Source organism: Lethenteron reissneri, chromosome 7 (genome assembly GCF_015708825.2).
Source record: "Lethenteron reissneri isolate LAM-NWPU_2019-01 chromosome 7, ASM1570882v1, whole genome shotgun sequence".
In the NCBI taxonomy this organism is placed as follows: Eukaryota; Metazoa; Chordata; class Hyperoartia; order Petromyzontiformes; family Petromyzontidae; genus Lethenteron; species Lethenteron reissneri.
Window position 1 is genome coordinate 5338036 of NC_083785.1, and position 23031 is coordinate 5361066.

The following is a 23031-nucleotide window of genomic DNA, read 5'->3' on the forward strand; positions in this document are numbered from 1 at the left end:
CCCTCCGTCAGCCGGTGGCCACATTAATTGGCGCATGATCGTCATCGCCACCATCGGCCGCTGCTGGGTGAAGAACTCCCCACACGCCGCCGCCGCCGCCGCGGCTTCTCGCGAGCCCTGGCAGAGGCGACAATCCACGACTTACGGGTTCGTCGCCGTTTGGACGATGACTGCATCAGTGACTCAGTCGGTTTTCAAATATTTCACTCACTCGTCTCACCAGGCGACAGCCTAGACCTATCCACTGCTGGATGGCGGTCTCGAATCGCAGCTGTCGGCGACGGTAGCATTGCAACCCTGATTCAAACCGTAAACAAGCTGATGTCACCGAGGTGCGATATGGATCTGTGTAGGATGCAATCACTTTAACATGAAGGCATTTGTACAAACTATGGATGACAAGGAATGGAACGCGCCCGAGGGGAGACGGTGCGATGAAATCAGCTCGTGTGCAAGGTGCGAGCTAGGGGGAGCGTTGTTGCATCGCAGGGTCATGAGAAGCGGCGGCTTGGGGAGGCATTTATCCAGCAGTGGATCAACTACGGCTGATGGTGATGAAGTTGAACGCGCATCTTGTCCAGGCTAATGTACGGAATGTCAAAATACAATGGGCACAGCAATTAACAGCGCGCACTGCATTTAGCTGTGCCCGGGGTGAAAACGAGGTTGCGCGAGATGGAACAATGGGTGCGCCTGTTTGGAAGAATTCGCTGCACGCAACGACAGCGGCCTCTCGTCGTGTTTGCGTTGCGAGGACGCACAAAGGAGGGGGACGTGCGGGAGGAGGGGAGGGACTTTGGCCGGAATGGGCCAACGGGGCGGGGAGCGGTGGGGGGAGTTGGAGCCAAGGTGGCGTGATCACCCTCCCCGACAGCCCCACGCCCACCACCAACAGGCCGGGCGACAACAAGGCACGACTGGCCGAGCCTCAGTCAACTGCGGGACTTTCACTGCCGCAGTAAACCATACCCCCCACGAGCACTGCCTTACAACAGAATGGCCAAGGCGTCAGACCAGCGTGGAAGAGTAGACCAACTAAATATCGTGGAGAGGGCTCCAGAGAACTCCCTCGAGCGGAGAACTCTTCCAGCAGCTGCAGTGGCGTGAGCAAATAGTTTCAGGGCTGCACCTCTACATTTCACTACAGAAATTCCTCTGCCCGGAAAGCGCCCGATCTCGTTTCACATCAGCAGAGTTGAGGCCAGGACAGTGCTTGGATGGGCGACCACCACGCACCGCTGGTTGCGAGGGGCAGCGTGCAGCAAAATCCACTGTTGCACTGTTCTATGCTCCTCACCTTCGCCCACCCACTGACGAGTATCGTTTAGTAACCCCCCCCCCACGGTGTAGAGAAGCACTCGTTTAGCAGTGGAGTGACAAAAGGGCTGCACGTGTACACATCAGAACATAAACGGGGCTTTGTTAGGGAGTCTGGGAATACCGGGCTCTGTCGGAGTGGACTGTGGTGGGCCAAGTATCAGAAGAGCTGCACCGGAGGCCTGGGTGTGACTCGCGCGCGTGTGGGTGGATTGTATCCGGGTAATCAGGTTTCCTCCCACCAGAATGGCACCAACAGAATTGGCCAATCTCAGGCTTTCCTGGGAACAGGGCACTCAGAAGCACGCTGATGTTTGGGAGATGCCCTTTGGAGTAGTCCAACCAGTCACTTTTACGTGGTGGCTGCACGTTACACCACAGTGCCTTGCACGACAACAAGCATCTGGGACGGATTGGATATAACCTCTGTGTAGCACGATTGGCTACGCACGGTGAGAAGTAATTTCAACATGCATAACGATGAGGCCCATCATCGTCAATTGTGGGGAGGACTTCCACAGGTTCGTGGACCTCGAGGTCCTCATAACGGGGACTGGGTGGAGAGAACGCCTGAAATATATCAGAAGTTGACATTTGAAGCCTTTTCAATTGATATGTAAAGTTTTTTTTCTCTTAACAGACATCGAATAACCATCAAACAATACAGAATCCAGGTATAAATTAAACGCACCGAGACGGTATAACCACACCGCGTGACCTTTCTGTTAACACTTGGCCTTCTGAAAACGTGACAATTGCGTATACGCACAGCTTGCGGCGTAGATACATTCGGAGTTGTTGAAGATTAGTCGTTTACGATCACATACAAAACACGACAACATGACGCAACCAACAATGTCCATGATGAACGTGGTACATGTACACGAAGAATGACGCAACAGCCACTACCTTCAGAGTTCAGGACGCGTGTGACCCGGCGGGGTTCACCAAAGCAAGCTTGGCAGGACGGGTTGTTTTTAAACGTTATCTACAGTACTTACGCCCACGATTAAATCACCCACAATGCGCCCCATCTTAAGATAAGCAAGGTGGGAGCCTGCATGGCGCTTGGATTAGCAACCACCAAGCACATCAGGCTGTGTGCGATGGGCTGCGGGCTACGTGGTGGACATCGCAAAATCAATCGTACTGTACCCCTATGCTTCCCGTCTGGTGACAAATTATCAAACGGTCCCCCCGACCCGCACGGCGTGGGTTGACGTGGACTCTACGTGTACACGTACGAGTGCAAACAACATGAAAATCTGCTCGGTGAAATGGAGAACCCTCTGATGCACATGGCCCTGGCAAGGTCACGCAAGTACAACCACCAGCCTGCGCTATCCCACACCACATGTGGCACCGCACACGCAACTGCTTGCGCAACACGACTGTTTCTGTTGCTGTCAGCTGCAGGCTGAGTAGGCGACACACTCCAACGCGGGTTTTACAGTCAATGCCTGCGGGTGTATCGAGAAACTTCATGTGCGACGGCCAGCGGCTTCACCATCAGCGTTTCTTCACCTGCGTCCCATCCCCCCCCCATCTTCCCATATCCATTCGACATCCGCTCAGAATTTACGATGACAAAGTTGCGAGGAGAGCTTCTTAGTTGGAGGGGCAAAAGGAAACCTGTAGACATTTCTCAGGGCATGCAGCTGGGGTTTGAGCGATGCAGATATTTAACGCTACAATTCTTAACAGCTGTATCCATATAAATCGTTCGGGTATAAATTCAGCCAAATGGAACCAACTCATAAAATGTAGCTACCAGTTCAAGTGCTGGCAATGGTTAAATTTCAATCTTTTCAAAACTTTACAACTCAGGTTGAGAAAAAAACTGAAACTGAGTGAATGTAATGGCTTATCTTCTTGGTTCTTTCGGTAAAGTCACGTAGAAGGGAAGTAATAAAATAATAAAAATAAAACATAATAAAATAATTCTCACGACGTTTCGGCCACAACGCAAGCAGCCGTCTTCAGGTGAAGAATGAAACACTGCCAAGCTTGGAGCGTATATACAAGCTGGGTTGGAGGTGGAAGAAGAGCGCCTTGACTTTCAGACCGCAGTCCACTCACTGGCATTGACTGTGTATCTTGTGTTCTCCACAGGGAATGCATTATTTGCTCCACTGCGGGTTTCCTGACGCCGCTCTCCCATTGACATGTTTCGTGGCTTCTACATACTATTAACCTTCCCTCTCTTTGTTAATGCTACCCCCTACCCCCTCCCTTTGATGCTGCTAATCCTGCATAATGCATGGGCATATGACTTTGAAACCCCCCTGCCCACCTCCTACGCATTTTCATTAATATGCTAAATTCCTTTTGATATGCAAATTCTTTTGTCAAGGCGCTCTTCTTCCACCTCCAACCCAGCTTATGTATACGCTCCAAGCTTGACAGTGTCTCATTCTTCACCTGAAGACGGCTGCTTGCGTTGTGGCCGAAACGTCGTGAGAATTATTTTATTGTTTTATTTTTATTATTTTATTACTTCCCTTCTACGTGACTTTACCGAAAGAACCAAGAAGATGAATCCCTGCAGTCACGAAAGCTTTAAATCGAAATGTAATATCTTACTTGTCTGTAGGGGACGTAACTATCTCAAAGTTCATCCCATACGAACTTAATGTTCGTGTAAAGTTATGTTGCAATTAGGATTTGCATCACATCACGTGCCGTGTGTTGTCATCTCGCCGTGTGGTTTGGAACGTATCGTTCTCATCGCTGAATAAATACTTCCATCAGCAAAGCCTATTGGAAAGCGGTGCAGAATCCATACATCCGCACCTCCGATTAGCACGGTTGGTTACGTTCAGTGCGAAAGAAGTTCAACATAAATACATACGCACGATTCTTCTTCCTAGTTTTTAGAATAAAAATGTGACCTTGTTTCCATTGCCAATAATAGAGCGAATCGGCAGGAAGATGCATTTGTGCATTTAAGCCGTGTGTGTGTGTGTAGTCAAACGATCACTCTCGCCCACAAAGTACAATTAGTCAACTACCTGCGACTATACATTCGGTGTGCAAATCGTACTTTTAACATTCACATTTAAATTCATACACGTCAGTATGTACTAAAAATATACAGAACTACAACTGCAGTCGAATGCTTATCGGCAAAAACCCTTCACCGACTTTGCATTCTGTTGCACTGCAGGCACTCGTTGACTCAAGGGCACGCCACTCCCAAGCGAGTAATAAAACAACTTTTTCATCCCTCATTGCGTGCGTGTTTATACTCCACCCTCCTGTTGACAATGCAAGCGCTAAACGACGCGGTGGTCCGTCCTCAACGCACCCACGGATCGCCGCGGCGCCAATGCTGGCAGCACGAAAAGTTCCGATTGTTCCTTCCACGCGTCATGCGCTCGCAGCAGCTCTGTGTCGCCGACGATTCGCAGCGCCACCGTTTCCAAACGGCAGGAGAACTCGCTCGTCGAACGCGCCCCTGCAACGAGAGCTGGTGGGCGACACCCCCGGCCCCCGTGGCAATTAGCGGTCTGGACTCGCGTCGATTTCCACGTTTGTTCGGCCGCTTGAGATTCGGGCTCTGTCCCAAGCCTGGGATCCGCACAACCACAGCCACCACCGCTACTTGTCGATGAGACCGGCCTCCTTCATCTTGTTGTAGAAGAAGCGCTCGAGCGTGTTGGCGCAGCGGTAGTACTCCGTCTCGGGGGGGTTGTATTCGCGGCAGTTGGTGAAGATGCGCTGCATGTCGGCCATGAAGAGCTTCTTGGTCACGTAGTAGCGGTTCTTCAGTCGCTCACTCATCGTCTTCAGGTCTGTGGTGGGAGCGAGTGCACACGGGGTGCACAGCAGGGAAGCAAATGTGACACATTACGCAGATGCTGAAGCCAGTAAGTGGCGATCGTCACCAGAACAGTCACTACAACGTGGTCAGGCAGCCTCCATTATTCCACTAGAAGACACCGACCCTTTGGAGACACGGGACTACCTTTTTACCTCTTTTGCAAGGGCGACCTGGATGATATCTAAGTCTCCATATCGCTCACTATTTATAAATGCACCTCACAATCGTGTGTGCGGTAGAACGGCCATGTACAAGGACCCACGCTTAAAGCGCTTTCGGGTGAACTTAACTGGCAGATGCTCAATGAGCATAGAGACAACGATGGAGACAGGTGCAACGACAAAATGCGCTCTGTAATGCGTTCGCTTTGGACCCCAAACCTGTGGCATTGCTATGCTGCATCCCTGCCAAATGTGACACCTGCTTTCCGTGAGCAAAGTTCGTGGACAATCACAGCCACACTGCTAGGAAGGCGCCACACCATTTATGATGTCCAGTCTCAAGCCACCAGTGAGCTTGAACTTTAATGGTTAGAATTTGATCGATACATGGGCATGTATAAAAAGTATATATTTGAAAATGTGACAATCTTGTCAGGTGGTAGAGAGTTAATGACAAGAATATAAGCAGATAACTAAAATGTGGCCAAGCTAAAAAACAAATGTAGATCACCGTATTGGCTACAAAAACGAAGTGTTGAGTTTATTTTTGTTTGTTTTATCCTCTGCGCTCTCACCCATGGGAAAGCGAATGACGTCGTAGTAATCAGGGGCTTCAGACTTCTTCACGGGCTCCATGAATGGCCAGGCGCTGGGCTGACCCTGGAATAATCATGCACACACACACACAACAATTTGTGTCTATATACAAAACAAAGATCCCTGTATAGCAATAACAGATTGCTAGGGAAAGTGCTGTGTGAGCAGCATCTATGAAGGCCGACACGGCACACGAGGAGGTGGGTAGCCAACATCACGCCTGACGGCCTTCGTCTCCCGAGTGGCGATGTTTACACAACGCACCGGGTACTCAATTGAGTTGACACAGGGGGAGGCCCAGGACTGGTTCAGATAATCGTCACTGGTGCCGGCATTAAGTGGAAATCGAACTCGGGTTGATGGGTACCAGAGCGCCAACTGCTACACTTCCACCCCCTAAGCACTACCACTATATACACCCACACACACGTATGTGCACACATCCCCCCCCCCACATATACATACACGTGTAAGTCCATCTCACTCAACTGCCTACTGCAAGATACGAGCCCAGCTCATTGCTTACCGATGAGGTCACTCCCTAAAACATCTATTGTGGGAATCCACTGCCTTGAGTGAGGTCAACGTATTCACTCCACTTGCACGGTCACAACCCATTTGTCCATCCACTGCCTGGATGAGAGCTTCCATACGCTGTCCGGGGCCTCGGGGATAACCGACCAAACTTCCCCACGTTGGTCAGTGTGGGCTGGTGATGGCAGACAGCACAGACGTTGGAGTACTGAAGTACAGTGCGGCAGAGGGTTTTTCTGCACTGCGCTCTACGGCCCTAGCACGTAGCACCGCAGCCCTGTAACCAGCTGACGTGCACGGTGGGCACCCGCCCAAGCACTGTCCAAGCTCAGTCCTATTTGGCTGAAACGATTGGATTCATTCCAGGTGATATAGTCACAGGCGGTTATTGTACCCGTGAGTATAGAATCTCGTTCATTTGCCAAGTGGACCTAGGGTGCTGCCGAGCGTTGCACTTGGGGTCACGTGTTCCGCTTATCGGCCTCACGGCCCCGCGGGCACTGATCCCGGCGTGGGCACGGTCAGGGACGGCAGCCGGTGTCGGACGCCGCCGAGAGGTGCCCCCCTCGACGCCAACGCCGTTGCTGTACCTCTGTCCTGCAGTCCAAAGCTACCCAAAAACGGAGGAGCGCCTATCACCTACACCGTGCATGAGTTCAAAGGTCAGCCGAGATGCCCCGTCGACTCGCAGACCGAGACACTCGCTGACGCGATGCTTTTTTCACTCTTTGTCCCCCGTCCCCGAAAATCTGTGCAAATTCCGTTAACGATTGACAGATGTCGCCGTGGCAACAGGTATTGCTGTGCGCATGAAGATGACGGCACGAGCAGCGCTGAGAATGTTCAACACCGACGCCTTCATCGCCGACGTTGCACACAGCTCCCTCCAGATGGCGCAGGACAAGGGCTGGCCTCTACCTCAAGAAGTACGACGGGCGCAGAGAACGCACGCCCCACCCCAGCGCCGGCGCGGGTCACGACGTACCTTCACCTGCTGCATGATGCTCTTGAGCGTGTTGTAAAGCTGCTCACTGTCCTTAGGCTCCTTCCTGCCAAAGCAACACTGGTCAATACAACCACTGCACAATCTTCTAGATCAGCACTCTCATACGTGCCATCCTCCAACGGACTCTGATATGTTAATATTAATGTAGAGAAAAATATGATAAGCTATGTGGATGCATTTCATATCGTTCTTTGTCGTTGACTAAATCACCCGGAATGCTTCCAATCTCATCAATAGATTGGCAAAGGGGCCTGTACGTTATTAATAAATTAACTAGATTTGTTTACACTGCATCGGCCATCAGAGATGATGCATGTTGCTTAAAATAATTAACATACGAAACATTACTCAAGACAATGTCACACAAATACGTCACTGCCGGTGAGATGTTCACCCCTTGTCCTTGGTGCTGGCCTTCCAGCCGGTCTCACCTGGGGAAGAAATCACAGCCACGATTCAGCCAACAATGTTTTTTCTGCTCTAGGAGGTACCGCGGCGGAGCTCGGACCGGTGATGCACATGCTGGGTGGGTGCCCAGTGAAGACAAGGGCGGGTGCTGGTGCCACGGGTATACGGGAATCTCTGCTACTCCCACTGTGTGCACAATGGGTTCGAGCGCCGGCACTGTAAGGATGGGTAGTGCCAGCGCCCGTGCTCTACATATGGGGAAGGGCTAACACGCTCGTGCTATACTTGCAGGAAGCACTGCTGCTCGTGCTATATATGATAATCCGGTGAGTGTATGAAGCGGTGATGCTAAAGCTCTATGTGGGATGCATGTGCTGTTTGTGTGAATTTACAATGCCCGTGCTATACGTGTGGGGAGAGTTTGTGCTGTAAACGTGTGCAGTGCTCTGTCTGGTGCAATGTCAATGACAAGTAACGGTGCCGTCTACATTCGAGCCACTGGTACTGGCGTTGTTTGTCGAAGCGCTGCTGCCGGCGCTGTACAAATGAGCAGTGGTGCCGCTGCCGCTCGTGCTCCGTTCGCAGTAAGCGCTGGTGGTCGTTAGAACGGCTGGCAATGTACGCACGGATGCCAGGGATGCTCTCGATGGGGATTTGCCGCACGCCCTCCTTGAAGCACGTGAGGCCGGGGTACACCTTGCGGATCTGCGCCTGCTTGCGCTCAATCAGCTTCTTTATTATCTGGGGAAAGAGGTCACCGTCGTTACACATCTCATTACTATTTTTAAGGAGTTTTCGCAATAGACGGGTGATGCTGCCGTGAGTTTCCCAACTGAATAATTTGCGAAGAGATTAATCGTCACATGACAGCAAAAGCACAATTGAGATCAACGTGTGGGGAATTAGGGGTGAGGTCCCCTAGGCTGAACCAGCCACATGGAGACATATCGCTACATTACAGGCACAGTACAAACGCAAGTAATAATATTATTATCAATGTGAATTTTTTAAGGGAAGTTCTGCGGCTATCGCTGCCCTACCTCCTTCTGTTTCTTGATGATGACGGAGAACTCCGTGTAGGGGATCCTGGGGTTGAGCTCGCAGCCCATGAGCGTGGCGCCCTCGTAGTCCTTGATGTAGCCCACGTACTTGCTCTTGGGGATCTTGATGTCCTTGGAGAAGCCCTGCAAACACCCAGAGAGAGAATCCAAGACGTTTCTCACGTGGGCCGTCGCAAGACTCTGTCACGGCCGTCGGCTGCTCTCCATTTTTAAATTTGTTACGAAGAGCAGCTGCAGCGTATAAATTGACATTGGGCCTGGACTTTGCATTACATCAAGAAGATATTACGTTCTTCCATCTTTGTTGGGTTAGCCCAACGAAGATAACAAAAATACAGTGGAGGTTGCAGGAACTCTAGGCGAGTGAAGTCCTGTCTGATGATTTTTTAAAAAATATTCCCAGTTAGGATGGTGCAGTCGAGTAATTGGAGGGGGGATGGCTAAACCGAGAATTGTACTAACGATGCCAATCACATGCAGTGGGGAAGACCAAAACGGGGACCGGTTCTGATGAAACGTCAGGGACCTGTCGGCTGAAGCCCTGAAGCTGTGATAACGAGCGAGCAGCGAGGCGGATGGGAGTGGAGGGGGGTAGCAGCAGGCGACGTCACCTGCTTCTTGAAGTAGCCGATGGCGTACTCGTCTGCGAAGGTAAGGAAGTGCAGCACGCCCTGCTTGATGTGGTACTCCTTCAAGTGGTTCATCAGGTGGGTGCCGTACCCCTGCGCCACCGAAAACCGGACGCAAGCACCGCACACGGCACCAACCGTCGGTGATTCGGAGGTGAGGACGATGCGCAGTGTAGCTGAGATAATATCAGATGCTAACAGTCGCACGTTTCTGTGAGATATGGCTCTATATCTCGCAGAACACTTTTAAATGCGTTAACACTGTGTGTATTGAGATGGTGGGAGATATGAAGGGGGCTTTGAAATGAAAAGTTTTCTCCATCATTAATCCATTTGTTTAGCAGGGCATCTATTACTGGATCACCCTGTAAGTTATGCGGGTGGATAATTGCTGCGAGTGAGTGGCTGTTGAAGTGTTAGCTGCTGGTGGATGACACAGTAGGTTGTGTGCACATGTCTAGCCCCATTCGTCTATCCACTGCTGCTTGAGGGCCTCCCCGTGCCATGTGGGTTGTATGACCACACGTCACCATGCTGGCCAGTGCTGGTTGGTAAAGGCCACACAGAAGTACAGCGCAAGAATGAGTTTTTGTACGCTTTGCTCTCCATTGCCCTCCACCTAGCCCCACAGCAGCCTACAACACCTGTCACGTGTGCTGGTCACCCATCCAAGCACTATCCAGGCTCAAAACTGCTTAACATCTGAGACCTGGTGAGACCGGGCACATTCTGGGTGTAATGGGTGGCGCACTGAACTTGCGATGCAGAGGTCGTCGGTTCTGTCTCCCAGCTGGCAGCTGAAAAAGTGGGCACGTTTTTTAAACTCCGGGAGATTTGATGGCAGGCATGTGCCCACCACGGCAGAGGCGATTGAGAAGGCCGCGTGGGTGAGGATGTGGAACAGGTGCCTCTCACCTTGACCTGCTCGTTGGAGGTAACGGCGCAGAAGACAATCTCGGTGAAGCCCTGCGTGGAGAACATGCGGAAGCAGATCCCTCCAATCACGCGCCCGTCCTTCACCAGCGCCAGTGTCTTGTGCTTCCTGTGCAGACGCCACCACCGTCCCACTTAGAGTCGCAACAAGACGTGGATTTACAGTGTCTGAAAGCGGCCTCATATGAAGATGCTGCGCTAAAACAGTGGGCACACGTATTTTATACAAGAGGTTCTATAGGAGTCTGGGGGTCCCTGCATGGGTCCATGGGTCTCTATCTGAGTCTATGGGTCTCTGTGCGAGTCTTTAGGTCTCTGTACGAATCTATATAACACAACACCGTCAGCAAGGTGACGGCACTCTGGTGTTTGTGCACGTGACCACATTGCCACGTACGGTTCGCGTGTCCGGGTTTAGGGCGAGGGTTAAGCGAGCCTGTGCGGTGAGCGTGCGGCAAGGAAGGGGCTCGCTCACGGGTCGAACACGAGTCGCGTGATGTACTCCTTGGGCATGCGCGGCAGCTGGTGCGAGAACACGTTCTGCAGCCCCACGAGCCACATGAGGATCTTGCGGTTGGGTTTCTGCGAGAGCGAGTTCCCCACCACGTGGAACTCGATGACGCCGCGCCGCTCCTCCATGCGCGCCGCCTCATCGCGGGCCGCGTGCGCCGACAGCAGGCTCGTCTGCGCATACACAAACACACACGGATGTATACATGCACACGTAGTGAGGACGACACAACGCACACACAAAGATCCCCCTGTGGAATGACAAGATCTCCCAAACCGTGAAGGCAAGTGCTGTGAGCGAGCACCTACGAAGGCAAGCACTGCACACGAGGGGGTGGCTGGCCAGCACAACGTGTCTTTGTCGCTCCAGTGTTGCACGCTGCACTAGGTATTCAATTAAGGTCGAGTCGAGCTCAGGGAGGCCCAGGCCCAACACTTCGTACACTGTGCGGGACTACACGTGCAGTGCAGCGCAGAGAGATAACCGTGCTGCAGAACGAGGCCCACGCGGCTCGCGTGAACGGGTGAGGTCTCACCTCGGGCCCCAGCATAGCGGCGGGGTCCGTGATGGTGGACATCACTTCGTTCACCAGCTCCATGGGGATGTCGCCCATCACCCGCTGCCTCTTGGCATCTTCCAGAGTCATTGACTCGTCGAGTTTGCGCTTCTCACCTGGAAAAAGTATCAGGGACAAGACAATGTAAACAAGGCTGCACGACACAAACATTAATTAAACACCCCCTCCTGGAGAAAATGTAATATAAAATGATATCAATTGCAAAGTGGCCGGGTGGCTCGGAGGTCAGAGCGCTGAGCTGCAAACGCTGAGATCCTGTGATTGAATCCAAGTTTCAGCCACCCAACTGTGAATGAACTAATATTTCAAGTGTAGCGAGTTAATGGTTTCGGCTCGATAACTATTGACAGAACAAAATAACCAAACAAATTTTTTATAAATTCCACCTCTGAGATTAAAAAATTAGGTCAGAATGTGCTGTCTTCTATTGGGTAGGCGAGATGTCACTTGATGGGTTGCAACTGGATGCTTCATCTCATGAAGCATCCATGACAAAGCCAACAGTACAAAATATGTAAAAAGATAATATTTTAATGCAGAATTCCTGGTCTCTCTATATCAATCAGGCACCGATTCCCACACACACCAGCCTCCCCGACGAGCCCGCCGTGACCATGCTGGCATCTCACCGGCCGCGCCGCCTTCCTCCCCCTTCCTCCAGGGGCTGAGCACGCCAGGGCTGAGTCCGCTAGCGCTGGACGGCTCGCCGGTGACACACGACACGCCCGACTGGAAGCTGAACTGCCGGTTGGACGTGGGGGTCCCGAGGCCCTGGCTTCCAGACACTGTCGCGCACGCGCGCACACACGCATGCACACACTGGCATTGAGAATATCCCCAGTTAAGCCCGACACATTGTAGGACAAGAGTGCAGAACCGTTCCCTCGCATACAGCACACATTACACACACCGCGTGATGCGCACCACACGCTCCACACGCTCCACACGCACGCTGCACATACCACGGTGTATATGCAGTGCCGTGCCTGCAGAGGGGGGCTATGTCTGCGATTGCCGACACTGGGTAAGTGCCACCTGTGTATGGGCGGGGGGGCCTCACCTGCCTGCAGAGCGGCCTGAGCGCCAGCGACGTCGGAGCCTGAGAAATCGGCGTCCCAGATTGGAGAACTGGAGCTGTATACCTCCTCCTCAAGCATGGACAGGAACCTGACCACAACCGCCAGCACCACACAACCGCCATCACCAGAACTGTCAGCAACTACAATCGCCACTCACTGGCAATTACAACCATCAGCAACCGCAACCACTGGCACCTCGGCAATCACCACCACCACCGTTAGCAACAACAACCACTGCCACAACCATTATCATCACAACCGTAAGCGACCATCTAAACCACAGCAACTGTCAGCCACCACAATACAATATTGCCTTCACGAACAACAATCAGCATTCACGCTGTCTCTTTGAGAGATGTAAAAATTGAATAATGTCACGCGTCTAATGCTCACACACAGTCAGGCTCCAAATCTGGCAAGTTCAAAAATACCCGCCTATAAATAGCTATCAGCCCTACCGGCAGTCTCGGAAATCAGATCCTGGTTTCTCACCTGGTGAAACAAAATACCCTTGCGACACACGCACACGCACGTTCGCACACGCCAGGAGTTCTCGTGCTGTGCGTTACTTGGGGAAGTGCGTGAGGATGAGCGTGCGCTGCTCCGCCGGGAGTTTGTCCTTCTCCTTGCGGAACTTCTCCTGCAGCTGCAGCCGCATCACGGGGAAGATGGAGCGCAGCAGCGTGCGGCCGAACACCTGCGTGGTGTCGTAGCAGGGCAGGCTGTCGCAGAACTGCGGCACGTTGCAGTAGCACAGCCACCTGGACCGCGCGCGCCGCAGACACAGCAAGGGGGTGAAACTCACCGACGTGGGACGCAAAATCGCGATGACGACACACGCCTAGCCCGTTTCCCAAACAGCGCAATGACTGCATTCATTCTCTAACTTAGCTTTAGTACAAATATTTTAAAAGTATTTTGACTGAGCCAACTTGAGTGATAGAACACGTTATTTTATTTAATACTGATATACATTTTTGCAGTTTTAATAAATTCACCTTGTGGGATGCAATTGCATAAACAACGCTATATAAAATGAAATTACTACTCACTACTACTACTCAAGCAGGAGTTCTCGGATTTGTTTTATTTTCCTTGCTCTAATTTTTCTTTATTCCTTTGTCATTTTTGTGACCAAGGTCACTCCGGCAAATAAGACTGGTCTCTTGAGTTCTCACATGGTGAATATTTACTAACTTCATGAAACTATTTACCCCTCGAAAACCTACTTGAGACTCATACTCGAGACTCATGTGAGTCTCAAGTAGGGCTGAATTTCAGCCGCGTCTGTCTTTAACAGTGACCCGGAAAATATTTCCACACCAAATCCAGTAAACCATCCGATATGGCTGTGGCTATTAGTCATGCGCCACCTACTCCAAGCTATAAGCAACCCAGGTTGCTGGAAGATTACTGATATCATATTTAGTGAGACATTAAGCTCTGGTCTCAAGACTCTTAGGTGACTACTTCAGGAGCACAGGTGCTGGGCAGGTGCCGGGGACCCCCCCCCCCCCCCCCCCCGGGACACCGGCTGGTGTGCACCTCCTCCCGGCACTCCGCACCTTGTGTAGTTGACCTTGTAGGCGGAGAGCTCGTCCGTCTGGGCACGGGCGCGCCGGTGGGAGGGCGTCTCTAGCCGCCAGTAGTTGAGGCAGCGCAGGAACATCTTGGCGAGGTCGTACATGGGCTGCCGCTCCTTGGGCGGCAGGTGGCTGAACTTGTACTGCACGAAGTTGGCCACGCCCTGCCGACGACAAGAGAAGCGTGAACGCCGTAGGGTCACAAGTGCTCTGCAGCAGGACCACTATTCCGTTTGTCCTTTGACTTTATTTGACAATGACAAAATCATCCTGAATGTGCCCAATCTTGAAAGCTAGCAGGGTTAAGCTTGTCCAATGCTTAAATGAGAGACTGTCTGGGAACACCAGGTGCCGTGTGGGCTTTAGCTGTTATGCGGCCAGGAGACGGTGATACAGCAATATATATTTTTTTATATACCTGCGAGGATCTTTCAGCATTAACCCTTAATTAGTGATGACATTTCTCCATCTTCTCAGATTTCCTCCAAACACTCATTCATAAAACTGGCCAAACATTTCAATGCAAGACTATCTTGAAAAATAATCTTGAGACTCTTAAGGTTTCAAGAAAATATTTCTTATTCATTTACCTGCCCCAACCACCCACTTCACCTTGCGTGTGATAAGCAGACAAGTAAGCAGGGCTCGGGCGAGAGAAGGGCTGTACCTTCTCGATGCTGGGCTTCTCGAAGGGCGGGCTTCCCAGTGGCCCCTCCACCACGGGCTTGCTCATTTGCAGGATGCACTTCCTGAGAAGCTACGCAAACAGCACAGTGCAGCGGCGCTCTCTCAGCACCCAGCAGCGCACCGGCACTTCCACACACACTTGAGAAACTGCAGTCACGGTCCAATGCACTCACCTCTGAAGATGAGACAATCAGAAAACTATCAGTGAATGAACCGCAGATCCGCTTGACGATAAAAGTTAAAATAAACATGCCGACATAAGAATTATGAGGCACGATGACGAAAGGTGCCTTGAATGCAGACCCACATGGTCTTGCTGATATTTTGTTCAGCACCACAGGAACAGGGTGGAGTGATCCGTTAAGAAGCCAGTGACCCAAGTTTGATTTCTGGCTACGGCTAACATTAGTGGTGATATCTAAACCAGTCCTGGGGAGACTGTACAATAAATAAATACAAACAGGAGGAACACAATTATTTTTTGTAAAATGTTCATATTTCCTTCCACCGCACGAACCACACGGTAACAACTGGAGGTGCTACGTTTTTTTAATTGAATGGGAAGATGAGGCGGGCTCGTCGCACCTTGAAGAGGTAGAAGAAGACCTGCTTAGTGTCGGCGTCCTCCTCTTTGGTGACACAAATGAAGAGGTTCTCCACGTCCACCACGATGCCCAGCAACCGGTTCATCTCCTCTTCCGACACGTTCTCCAGGTGAGACACATGGTCGGCTGTGGACCAAGTGGTCGGCACACGGAACGCCGCACCAGAGGCTTACCGGTCGGTACAGGTGCCGGCGATCACAGCGCGAGATTGTTTGAACAAATACAATTGTTTAAATGTACATGTTAAACTTCTTTCTCACTGTACGTGTTCATCACGATGGTAACAATGAGTTAGCAGTATATACAGGTGGCCTGAGTTGGGATTAAGGAGGCTCAAATTAAATGATTTTTAAGTGAAGCAACCCCAGCTCCTGCTGCGATTCATCATTGATGTTTACTTGCAGGCTTGGCGAAAGTTGAAAGTTATATTGCATCTGCAGATATTGGGATAAGTATGCAGTCTCTTTGGCACTGCTGTCAAACCCGGCTGAGGCATATTTACCTTATTATCAAAATGCCTCATCTTAACCATGGACTGTGAAATTCCATAGTTTGTTTTTCTTTACTCTTAATCACGACAGAAACACAGCTGTATATGTCCCGTTTCAATGCCGAGTGGTGGTATAGGCGTTAAAAAAACTATTCACAGCACTTTGTCCAACCCTTGCTGTGTGGGCTGTAGGAGCACAGAGGAAAACCTACAACATGTGTTCACAAACCAGTTTACAATCCACTGATGGACGGACGCCTGACCACACTATGTAGGTCACGGGGGTTTGTTTCACTAGATTCACCACCGCTGGTCAGTGCTGGTTGGTGAAGGGAGAGGTCGCTGCCGGGACCGGTCTAGACACTCACCACCGATGTTGGTTAACCCACAGCCTGCAATTGAACTCGGGCCACCAGACTGCTCCCGTCGTGCGCTAATCACGATGCCACCACTCTCCCCCTGAATGCGGGATCGCCTCGCCTTACCGAGGACGTGATTACAGCTGCGGCAGGGATCGCTGAGTGAGGCGACGTTGTGCTGCTGCACGTCCACAGTGGGAGGGTTCGGCGCTTGGTTGGGGTTCTTCCAGCCGTTGCACTTGCACGAGTCGTCGGCCTACAACAGCGTACCATTGATTTCGTGAAAGATCTCAATGGTGGGAAATATTTACCAACACAAGTGTTTGTATTATTTTACTTTAGTCAACGATGATGACCGAGTTGGACGCAAATCATCTCCAGCATGATTATAGTGGCGAAGACACCCTGACAAACTCTGAACCACTTTGGACCCCCATAGGGCCCTCAGGAGTCTTGTTACAGAAAAAAAATGTGCTTGATTTAAAGTGAGGTAATTAGCAAGCGCACTCCATGCACACTCTGCTCCCCCCTGTGTAATATACAGGATTGATTGGTGATACTGCTTTGGCAGTCACGCACAAACACAGACAACAAAACACACATTTGTCATGAATAACGCTGTGGCTTTAAGATAAAAAATATACAAAAGGCGACGTTCCAGACAATGGCCCTTCATGGGATGGTTTTGATATTAAGGACCATTTCCACAAATGTAGTCTATTATATTTGTTTCCTTTTTCGATTTAAAGCTTTCGTGACTGCAGGGATTCATCTTCTTGTTTACCGAAAGAAACAAGAAGATTTGTTTCCTTTTAAGGCCAAACCGTTATTGAGGAACGTATAACATACATATATATACATACCTGTACAACCAATACCAATACCTGCCATTCGCCACTAAGTGATGGTGACATCACCACGGCGCCTGTACCAGGCCAGGTGCACTTTTAGGCCATGTGAAGTGTCGAAGGCTTGCTGACAGAAGGTCTCAGGACAGTCCCAGGTGCCATGGGTTGGCTGACTGAGACGACCGGTTGATGTACCAGCTGTACCCCCGACTGTGCTAACTTTATGCATTTTAATCGCACAGTGCTCCGCTCGTTGTTGTGAGCGTCGCTCCTCTGCCCTACGTTGTTACTGGAGGGCAACTGCCTCCAACTGCTCAGTAGCGTCCTTTACAAGCCTCCGTCATAGAGACCAATCTTGACACCACTGGTGCCAGTCGTCGCCAAGTCCACTCGGCTCCACATCCTCCCGTACCGCATCAGTCCATCTCTTCTCCAGCCCATGTCGTGTCCGTTTAGCCACCTCTATGCGGCCAAACAGAAGCTGCTTGGGCATGTGGTGCCTGGGCATGTGGGCTACATGACCCAGCCAATGCAGCCTTGCTTGCCGGAGGAGCTGACTGATGGGATTGTGTCCAAATCTTTCAAGGATTTGTGAGTTCCTTACAAAATCCGGCCTGGTTAAACCCAGGATAGATTGTAGGCATGCCAGCCTGAATGTTTCGAACCAATGCAGATGTTCCATTAGAGGGGTCCATATTTCACAAGCGTAGAGAAGGGAGGGCAAGACTGTGGCCAAGAAGTCCTGAAGCTTGGTGCAGAGCGACAGACCAGATAGCATCCACACAGCCGATAAAAGTGATAATGCCTCCCAACTGATTCGGAGCGAGACCTCTGCTGTCAAACCAGAGCTGGTTATAAACACACTGCTCCATCACCAATGGGCAGCTGAGGGGGTGGAGTATTTGGTGACACAAAATACCCAGGCAGGGGTTTAGTTTTGGTGGGGCTGATGGTAAGACCCCACCTCTTAGTGGCACACTCCAGGTTCAGCAACAGCGCCTGCAACTCCTCCTCTGAGTGAGCAGCAATCACCAGATCATCAGCATACATAACATAGTTGACCAATAGGGAGCCATCCCTCAACCCTTCGCGAACATCGATCAGAATCTGTACCAGATGGAAACTCCTCCGGTTATAGCCATGCAAAGCTTCTTGAACTACGTGGTCAAAGATGATGTTAAATAATGTGGGAGCCAGAGGACATCCCTGTCGCACCCCAAGGTAAACAGGGAATGGCTCCGACTCTTGGTCACATAGTTTACCTGGGCCTGCCCACCATCATGAAGGCCCTTAATGATTGTGAGCAGAGTCTGGGACTCTGAAAGCACGAAGAACTGCCCATAGCTCTGGCCTGTTGATGGTTTCATAGGCCTTGACCAAGTCAATAAAGCAGATTTAGGTCTCGTTGGAATTCCCTACACCTCTGTTGTAGCAGACGGACGAAGAATATGGCATCTGTGCAGGAACGCGCTGGTCTGAAACCACATTGGGGCTCCGCAAGCCTCTCCTCAGCGTGCCTGGCAAGGTGATGTTGAATAATTAATCCTTGCCAGGACCTATCCCGGTACACTGAGAAGAGAGATTCTCCAAGAGATGTTACAACCTGTGCGGTCCCCTCTTGAAGAGGGGGACCACCAGGGCAACCTTCCAATCCTGCAGAACTCGTCCTGTGGTCCACAGTTGTGATGATGTAATGTAGGGCAGTCTGCACACAGAGGCCACCCTCCCTTAGCATTTTGCTTGGGAGATCATCTTTGCCTGGCATGTTTCCTGGTCTCAGACTTCAGATCACCCCTCACACTTCCTCCACAGATGGCACCTCAGCCAACCATTCAGAAGGGGTAGTGACTTCTGCCAATATTTGAGGCACCACAGCCCTAGCAGGGTTGTCCCCACTTTTCCCCATGATATTGTATGGGCTGAGGGAATTCCCCTCCCCCAAGACCGTTGTTTCCCTTAAGGATGGTGATAGGTGAGGTCGCTGCAAGTTACCTTTTTATGGAATTAAACTGATTTGTGATTGCAGGCTACTGAGACAGATTGCATCTCCTCAGCAACCCACTCCCACTATTTATCCTTGCAACGCCGCACGGCTCTCCGAATCTCCGAGCGAAGGCTGTGGTAAGCCTCATTCTCCGATTATGGATTCTGTAGACGACGTGAGTGGTCCTGTCGTTTTCTCTCAACCAGCCAGAACACCTCCTTTAGCAAGCATCTCTGGGGAGGTCTGGACCGCATACCCAATGCAGCCGTGGCAGCTGCATGAGCCACAGTCCTGAACCTCACCCATTTCTCCTCAGCATCAGAAGGAGGTGGACACAATACTAACCCCAGCTGCAAGCAATGTTGAAATTCCTGCTTGAAACTATCTTCAGCTAGCTGAGACCAAGCAACTGTGGGTTTGAATGGGGTCCTAGATGGAGACCCACCACCGGAATGGAAGAATGTCAGGCGCATTTTACAGATGACAAGTCGATGGTCAGTGGGCAGATCAGCTCCACGGTAGGTCCTGGTGTCAAGGACATGGGTCCACATCTGCTGGTCCGTCACTATATAGTCCAGCAGATGTTCTTTCCTGGACCTGGCGTGCATCCATGATGTTGTGTGGATCTGCCGATGCTGGAACAGCGTGTTCATAATTACAAGCCCATGGGCTGCACAGAAGTCTAGCAGCCTCCTTCCTTTATTGAGCTGATCTGGCCCATGCCTTCCGATCATTCAAACCCATGTGTCTGCGTCATGATCCACTCGGGCATTAAAGTCACCCAACAGGATGACTCTATCCCAAGGGGCCACTTTAGCTAGCACCTGGGACAGGAGGTTTATAGAAGGCATCAGACTCATCGGCCCTGCCTGCATCCCTCCACTGATGTTCATTTTCGGTGGGGGCAGGAGTATTCCAGTACACCCCACAGTAAATACACTACAGTACGACAGACTATGTAAACATACATAGACTAGAACGCACGCACACAGATACACAAACACACGAGGACACCGAGAATACGCACACTAATGCCACACGCTCTCAGGGAAAAGGGCGCCAAAAACAAACCGCCGTCAAAAACGTTGAAACAAAAACGTTAAAATAAAAAAACAATAAAAAAACGCTACTTTAACGCACACTAATAAACACGTAGATATATGCAGTACTATGAGCACCTACCTTCATACAAACGTTCAATAACTTTTGATTTAAATTACACACGCACGCTCACACAATAACGCGATCGCTGAGGCGATCTCCGACACCCACAACACCTTTACCCCCTCCTCCTACTAGCCCCTCCCCCTCCTACTAGCCCCTCCCCCTCCTACTAGCCCCTCCTACTAGCCCCTCCCCCTCATACTAGCCCCTCCCCCCTCCTACTAGCCCCTCCCCCTCCTACTAGCCCCTCCCCCTCCTACTAGCCCCTCCCCCTTCTACTAACCCCTCCCCCCTTACTTACTCCTCCCCCTTCATAACCCCTCCCCCCACCTAACCCCTCCCCTAACCTGTACAACAAAGACAAAGATCCCCCGTGTAGCCTCAACACTGTTGGGGAAAGTGCTGTTAGCGAGCACCTATGAAGGCCGCAATGGCACACGAGGGAGTGGGTAGCCAGCACCACGCCCGGCCGCCTTTGTCTCCCCAGTGGCGATGTTTTTACACACCGCACCAGGTACTGATTTGAGGCTGTTGAGGCTGAGTCGACCTAGGGGAGTTCCAGGACCGGTTTGGATAATCGTCACTGGTGTTGGCCACGAGCGGGAATCGAACTCGGTGGCGGAGTTCATTGACCAGCGCGCTAACCGCTGCGCCACCGCTCCCCACACAACACACGCGCGTGCACGCTTTACATCTCGCAGCTCGCATAAGCGGCGGCGTGGCGCCTACCCGCGCTGGGGAATGCAATGCGCGGCCTTGCCTTGCAGGCCGAGTAGACCCCCAGCTTCTCCAGCTTCTTGCTGTGCGCGTAGCCGCGCACCTGCGCCTTCCTCTGCGCGATGCGCTGCAGGTTCTCGGCGCGGCTCATCTCCACGGGCCCCACCGCCGAGCCCGCCTTCTTGGGCGCCGTCTCCGCGCTCGCGACGCCGACGCCGCTGCCAGCCGAGGCCACGGGTGGATCCGCGCCGCTTTCCGCCATCGCGGGGAGGGCGGGGCTACACGCGGGGGGAGGGGCTTAGATAGATGGGCGGAGCTACACACGGATGGGCGGGGCTTAAATAGATGGGCGTAGCTACACGTGATGGGCGGGGCTACACGCGATGGGCGGGGCTACACGTGGTGGGCGGAGCTTAGATAGATGGGCGGGGCTACACACGGGGGGAGGGGCTTAGATAGATGGGCGGGGCTACACGTGGTGGGCGGGGTCTCGACGAGCTTCTGGAGTGTGCTTTGAAGAACATTTCCAGGGCCATTACCCGAAACGTCCAAGTTCAAGTTCATTTATTAGTTTTCGATTTAAAGCTTTCGTGACTGCAGGGATTCATCTTCTTGGTTCTTTCGGTAAAGTCACGTAGAATGGAAATAATAAAATCATAAAAATAAAACATAATAAAAATAATTCTCACGACGTTTCGGCCACAACGCAAGCGTCTGAATGAGACTCTGTCTTCTCGACAGACCTGTTCTTCACCTGAGGACGGCTGCTTGCGTTGTGGCCGAAACGTCGTGAGAATAATTTTATTATGTTTTATTATTATTTCCATTCATGTATTAGGTAAAGCCCTGTGAGCCATTCGGCTCTTGAATCGGGTGCAACCGCAACAAACAAAAAACAAAACATGAACAAGAAAACATCTTAAAGTGACTAAGTGCAAACAGAAAATCCAAGAAAAGACAGAAAAATATTGCAGAAAAAGCACCGCACACCAACCCTGTGCAAAAATCCCAGTGGGATGCAAGTCAAACAACAACAACCACAAGACAACTTAGATTAAGGCCATCAATCTAACTCCGTACTACAACAAACAAACATGGCCAAACCAAAAAAACTTTTCGAAAATCACCAAAATAAAGTCATAAAAGCAATGAAACAGTGATATTTGTATTTTTATCTTTTAAAGGCCACACTGTGATTGAGTTTTTTGGAAAGACTGAGAGCCAGAGAGCTCTGGGGGTGGGGCCACTCAGAGGGCGGAGCCTGGGGCGAGGGAAGGGGCCGCGCGGTGCCAGACCCGAGGGGAAAACCCTCTGTCGTCATCCACCAGCCAGGATCGATCCACTGCTAGATGGCGACTTACCAAAATCGGCACCGACCGAGTGAGCAACTTGCTCAAGTTAAAAACATTCATGCTACGGCCAGCCAACTTAAGATTCCAAGCAGAAGCGCGGGCGATACGCGTGCGAACGTGCGAACTCGAGCGAGATGAGTTTGTGTGTGTGAGAGAGAGAGAGAAACCTCTGTCCTGGCAACGCCGCGTGGAGGTGGCGGCAGAATAAAAAGTGGCGGCCGCAGCCCCCGGGCTCCCCCGCCTCCTCCGCCTCCTCCTCGCCGGTCCCGGTCAGCTGGGAGAGACAATCGTTTTCGTTTTAGAAGCATTGTACAGCGCTGCTCGCAAAGCACGTGGACATTTCTGTTTGGCAGCGCACGTGGACTGCGACTCCGGGGGGTTGCCAGCCTTTGAAATCGGCTGGAACTCAAATTTCGTGAAACTTTTGTGTCCGACGCAAAACTGCATTCGTCCATACTTGGGCACGCCTGTGATCTGCATGGCTTCATCGCTCTACGTCCACAACTATGCTTCGGCGAGGTGAGCCTTTTGTCCGGAGGGAATGTGAATTAGAAAAGATCATCATTAGTTTGTAAAAAAAAAAATCGATGCCAACTTAATGCGCCC

The 23031-nt window shown here is 51.4% G+C and overlaps 1 protein-coding gene across 3 annotated transcripts; it reads right to left on the reverse strand.

The window, feature by feature from the left end:
• Positions 1 to 3320: 3320 nt before the first annotated feature.
• Positions 3321 to 21350, reverse strand: KAT2B (lysine acetyltransferase 2B). 3 transcript variants are annotated; one of them, XM_061574025.1, is made up of 18 exons: positions 21117 to 21350; positions 16487 to 16616; positions 15492 to 15637; positions 14887 to 14976; positions 14202 to 14383; positions 13206 to 13397; positions 12618 to 12724; positions 12187 to 12342; positions 11516 to 11652; positions 10945 to 11153; positions 10452 to 10578; positions 9519 to 9629; positions 8887 to 9030; positions 8473 to 8587; positions 7833 to 7869; positions 7418 to 7481; positions 5877 to 5961; positions 3321 to 5111 (listed from the first exon to the last, which is right to left on the reverse strand). In XM_061574025.1, the coding sequence occupies exons 1-18, from the start codon at positions 21333 to 21335 to the stop codon at positions 4918 to 4920; spliced, it is 2445 nt and encodes an 814-aa protein (XP_061430009.1). In that variant the 5' UTR covers positions 21336 to 21350; the 3' UTR covers positions 3321 to 4917. The 3 variants fall into 3 exon arrangements, with proteins under 3 accessions (XP_061430009.1, XP_061430013.1, XP_061430022.1); XM_061574029.1 differs by lacking the exon at positions 21117 to 21350 and adding an exon at positions 20375 to 20495 and having other exon boundaries at positions 3322 to 5111; XM_061574038.1 differs by lacking the exon at positions 21117 to 21350 and adding an exon at positions 20427 to 20481 and having other exon boundaries at positions 3323 to 5111.
• Positions 21351 to 23031: the final 1681 nt, after the last annotated feature.